A 5,321-nucleotide genomic window follows, 5' to 3' on the forward strand; every position below is an offset into this window, starting at 1 on the left:
TCAAAGTATTATCACCAATCATCAGTAAGTCTCGCACATTAAATATACGCACATTTGTACATAACCAAACATACTACCAAGCTCTTTGTTATGTTAAATATGTATAAATGTAAGGTTTATTATTATTATCGTCTGGACTCCTTCAGTAGCTCAGTGGGTAAATACGCTATTCTGCGTGGAACCGTGTCACATAATAAGAATCCTTGCATGTAGCGTCGGCCACAGACTGAGGAAGGAAATAAATCAACTCACGTTCCCAATCGTGATCCCATTGATGGGAAGTGCCCAGGCGTGGCTGGATTGGACATAATTGGGCTGAGGGGGTCGAAAATCTGCAATGGCAGGAATTTAACATACAAGATTTCACTACAAGCTTATGTGGGACACTGCTGTGTGCAATTGGCTGCCCCATTTGTCAGTCTGGACTAATACCAGATGGGCAACTAAACATTCGAGTTCTGACGGGTTCCCAAAACTCATACAATTGCCCCCAATATAAATCATTGCCTTCAGGATAGGGGAAATCTACAATTGTTGTCCTAAGTAATATTTAGTTAATTTTCATATATTAACATAACATTTATTTTCCTAGTCACCTTCAAGAGGAGTTGAAACACCACCTGGGAGATGTAGATTTGAACCAAATGTCTGTAGAGGAGCTGGAATTCTACTATTTCACGTAAGTCTGAGGCAGCTCCAGTTTTTCTGGAAAGATTTCAAATTATTTGGATAGCTTAGTCATGTTAGCTAGAGGCAATTTGTGTTGCATCAAAGTCAAGCATCTTTTAATGTGTGAGAGGAATGTTAAACAGAACAGTGCCCTTTCCTTAAGGCAAAGTTTTGGCCCAATTTTGCTGATCAGTGCAAAGCATAATGTGACTGTTTCCTTGGTGCATCCTCATTAAAGTATAACAAAATTTATACAATGTTTGTACATTCTCAGCAGCTTGGTTTGGATACTCTTTAAATGTGGTAATGGGTTTCTGCAGGTATCAGATACTAAAAAACAAACATAATATTTATTTAAATAAAAACAGAAGTCACTGGGAACACTCAGCCGGACAGGCAGCATCTATGGAGAGAGGAAAGTGAATTAACATTTCAGGTTGATGACCTTGCATCAGACGGATGGCGGAACAGGCTCAAGGGGCTGAATGGCCTACTTCTGTTCTATGTTCCTATAAAATAATAACATGAATTCATGCTGCCATACACCTGTCAGTATACATCATGATGTCTATCACATGTGCTCATCAAATGTAGATCAGTCAATTTCCCCTGATGCTTACATCAACTGTTAATGCTCCTGCGTGGATGTGACCACACATCAAGGGCAAGGAGCATCTTGTAGTCCTGGATTCTGTGCAGCATCGTGGAATCCTTTAGCTTATTAGTTAGAGCACTCAAACTCGCAAGCGAGACCAGAGGTTGATTCCCAGCAGGGCGAAATGTTGGGCAAGTTTCCTTACTCCACACACCTGTTTACCTAGTAGTAAGTAGGAACCTGGTTGTTAGTTGATTGACAGATCGCTTTTCTTGGGGTAATAATTCCTTCAAAAAAATAATTAATTGGTCACTTCCAATCCAAGACTGTTTGTGGGACACTGCTGTGCGCAATTGGCTGCTGTGTTTCACCCACAAAATAGTCAATCCACTTTATAGTATATCGGGGTACCTGAGCTGTAGAGGGGTAGGAACTGAGGAGGGTGGGGAGGGGATAAAAGATAATAGAAATAGCGATCGAAAAGAGGAAAAGACAGGCAAAATAAAACACAAATTTATATTTGTATAGTAGCGCCTTTATTGCCAGGTGTGCATCTGCCAGGTATGATTCACAAAGCTGGTTACGGGAGAGGATAGAGTCCCGGATATTGTACAGCTTGTATAAGGAAGTCAACAGTCTTGTCAACACTCAACTGAAAAAGATTAGAACATTAAAGGGGATAAAGGTATATCACATGTGGGTGATCAAACAGTTTTGAGAAGTTTGGGTGAAGTCCTTCAGCTTATTTGATCTCAACCCTCCAGCATACGATCTGCACCATCTTCCCATTAACAGCATTACACTTCTTTAAAAATTCAGTTCAGACACATGGCAACATAACAGTAACCTATGCCATTGAACAATATTCAGGCAATGTAGCAGCCTGAAAAAAAATGGTGAGAAGAGTCTCATATATACATCTTCCCGGATATATATACAGGACAACCTGTTGTTATAAAATGAAACTGAATGACAATAAGGGTAGCTGCTGCTTGATGACATGAGCTGCCACACTGATAAATGACTCACAAATACTAGCTTAGCGAGACTTCCCTGAAACATTTATCTAGTTGGTTTAAAATTATATTATTAATACTTTAATTAGTGCATCAACATTTCTCTCTGTCTCTGTAGTTTGCATGATTTTGACAAGAATACTCTCCTGGATGGTTTGGAAATAATGATTGCGTTGGAAGAATCCCTCGAAGAACCCCTTGCTACATTTTCAAAAGAAGATATGACACGATTAATAATAGGTAGGTTTCTTTTGTTTTGTTGTTGGTCCGCTCCATGTATTAAATGAAAGCCCTTTAACCATTTTGATCTCATCCTTCAAAATACCAACCAAACTGATGTTCAAGTGTCCTGGCTATAACCACTCAGTTGTTAATTACCCTTGGAGTAAACCTCCCAGTGTCTGTCCTGAAATTGTCCTTTGTAATTCTAAACCTGTCCCCTTGTTCTACTATCTTGATGCTTCTGAAAGTATTGATCTGGGTTTAGTTTTTTAATCCCACTTAAGTTTTCATTATACTTCTACAAAGTCCCCTCTGAGATATCTTTTCTCAAGAATGAAGTGCCCTAGCTTGTTCAATTGTTGCTTGTAGCTCATCCTCGCTGCTCTTCTCTGCACTACCTCTTATGCTGTGGACACCCCATCTGAGTGCAGCTTGACCAGAGCTCTATATAGCTCAACTGTTATGTCTGGGGGATCAATAGCTCTCCTCCATTCTTACAAAAAGAGTGAAGTTCAAAATCTTACAATTAGCAGTGTAGGAACAGGAACTAGTTATTCAGCTCATCCTTCCATTCACAAGATGTTAGTGGAGATTATGTTTAATGATATTACAAATGTGCAATCTGCCACTTCTTGTCCCAAACAAAAACGATTGGTTTGGGATAAGAAACAGGGCATCCAGCAAATGTCTTGCGATGGTGATCTGTGAAATAAATCTAGTCTTGGAAACATTAGATGAAAATAGTATGGAGAGACATTAATTCTTCCCCTCCCCCCAACAAAACATCCAAGTTTTATTGGATGTTTTAAAAAAATAATTTTTAGAATTGTCCCCATATTCCTGAGACATCTATTCCTACATGAACATCCTAGAGGGCCATTACTGTCCCAATAAGTTGTCAGCCTCAGTTTTGCATAACCTTAATATTCTTTGAAACCGAATTTTCTCCCCTCTTCTGAACATGCTTACTCTGGCTGGGATAGCCTCACGAGAGCTAACTGTCTCAGGAACAGAAACCGTGGTGGTATTTTCTGCCCATTGGGAGGCATGGTGGTTTGGAGACCAAACGTATACCTCATTCTGCCCCGCACATCACCTAACTCAACATAGACCTGAACCGGTCAACTGCCAGGTGTGTATGAGTGTGATTGCTTTATCCACTAGGTAGGTCATCTAAAGTTCTTGCCATAATTTGTAAAGAAAAACAAGTAACTAGGACTAATAAAAAAGAGTAAATGAGAGGAATTTCAGCCTTGCCTTACGCTGCTCACTGGACAAAGGGACCCGAAGGCAAGCCTATTTCAAAAACCCCTCCTCAGTGACATCTACATTGTTTGAGTACTTGGATTGTATAACAGAAAGCTGTTTGCCCCTGGCCTTATGTGGGGATTTGATGGAAAGACGCTCAGGAGACTAAGAGCAGACCACATTTATAAACAAATAGGCATTATCTTTCATTTCTCCAGTCTTATATACTGCAAGCAATATGACAAGGTAAGACTTATGCTTCAGGTCCTTCATCAGTAATTGGAAGGGTTAACATTGCAAATGTCCCAAATAACCACTGTCCCTTGTTGCAGTCTGAGATGGCAAAGTGGAGCAAGTCAGCTGCCATTTCCATTTCCTTGGAGGTCACTTTTGCAACATACACACACATTTCCTGTTAGTTGCTAAGCAATTCACTACAAAGGAGTCTGGCAGATTATGGTTGTAGGGTGCTCAAATATTATAAAGAAAAATATCTATTTAGAATATTAATTTACTGTGCAAGTGAGACAGTAGGATTAGCACTTGCTGAGCAGAAATTGCAACTCTGCATACTTTGTGATCCATAAAGATTGTTGGCATTTTCTAACATTTGTGTTCTGTAAACAGAGGCTGAGGCTGTATAAAACTCAAGACGCTTCACAAGATCTTAGTTCACGAACTGAGCAGCCAAGAGCTTTCCTTTTGTTTTCAGTACCATGGTAGCTACAATGTGCAGCACTGATTTTTTTTCTTTTCAAAAGTTCAGTATCTTCTTACAACCCTCACGTTTACACATGCAAATAAAAAAACACAGCTAAGTTCAGATGGTCTGATTACCATTTTGCAGTATTGACTCTCACCCAAATCTCACGCTTTTGCTCCTGGCCACAAACTACTGGCTATCCAACTAAACATTGGCTTTGCCTTGTGTGCTGCTGCTGAATGTTGAGCAACTTTGCTCTTGGCCTGTTTCCTGCAATTTACTGTGATTATTTTTCTGCTAGCTCCATTCATTCCAGGCCAATGTTGCATTCCATAGTATGCACCAAAATAGTGATGGTATCCTGCCTTTTGTTGTCAATTTTATGAACTCAGCTTATTGTGCATTTGGCTGAAAATCACTGTAAACCAGAGCTGTTGTCTATCGACTAAAATTAAAATATATGCTCATCACTTAGGTAAATTTATTTTTCCTTTATAATTACTATATATTTTTGTTTTTTTGCAGAAATGACCGATGAAGTTCTAGAAAAAGATGATTTAGACCAAGATGGGTACTTATCATACTTCGAGTATGTACACTCGCAGAAAAGGACAGCAAGTCCAACCACAATTTTGGATAAAAGTGCAAAAGATACCTCAAACAAAGGCTCCAACACTACAGATAACTAATTAAGCACTCCAACAACATCCAATAAAATGTCAAATTCAGGCAATATATGTTCTGTGATGCAGAAGTAGTTATTTGAATTTCCTGTTATTCATTCCATTCCCTCTTTCTGGATTTAATCTGAAGATTTAATTTGTTTTTCCCCCCTAAAGTTCAAGCAGGAATTGGTTCAACTGCTCTT

At 39.2% G+C, this 5,321-nt stretch overlaps 1 protein-coding gene across 1 annotated transcript; it reads left to right on the forward strand.

Moving 5' to 3' along the window:
* Positions 1-975: 975 nt before the first annotated feature.
* LOC121848543 (multiple coagulation factor deficiency protein 2 homolog) lies at positions 976-5,158 on the forward strand. Its single transcript, XM_042333119.1, has 3 exons — positions 976-989; positions 2,399-2,520; positions 4,979-5,158. Exons 1-3 carry the CDS (start codon positions 976-978, stop codon positions 5,140-5,142), a joined length of 300 nt encoding a protein of 99 aa, XP_042189053.1. The 3' UTR covers positions 5,143-5,158.
* The last annotated feature ends 163 nt before the right edge of the window (positions 5,159-5,321 follow it).

The sequence above is a fragment of the Callorhinchus milii genome, unplaced genomic scaffold (assembly GCF_018977255.1).
Source record: "Callorhinchus milii isolate IMCB2004 unplaced genomic scaffold, IMCB_Cmil_1.0 Scaffold3, whole genome shotgun sequence".
NCBI lineage: Eukaryota > Metazoa > Chordata > Chondrichthyes > Chimaeriformes > Callorhinchidae > Callorhinchus > Callorhinchus milii.

Bases quoted from the DNA above. Each gene is read 5' to 3' on its own strand.
- LOC121848543 (XM_042333119.1), top strand. The intron at 2,521-4,978 runs GTAGGTTTCTTT...GTTTTTTTGCAG, and splicing joins TATGACACGATTAATAATAG to AAATGACCGATGAAGTTCTA.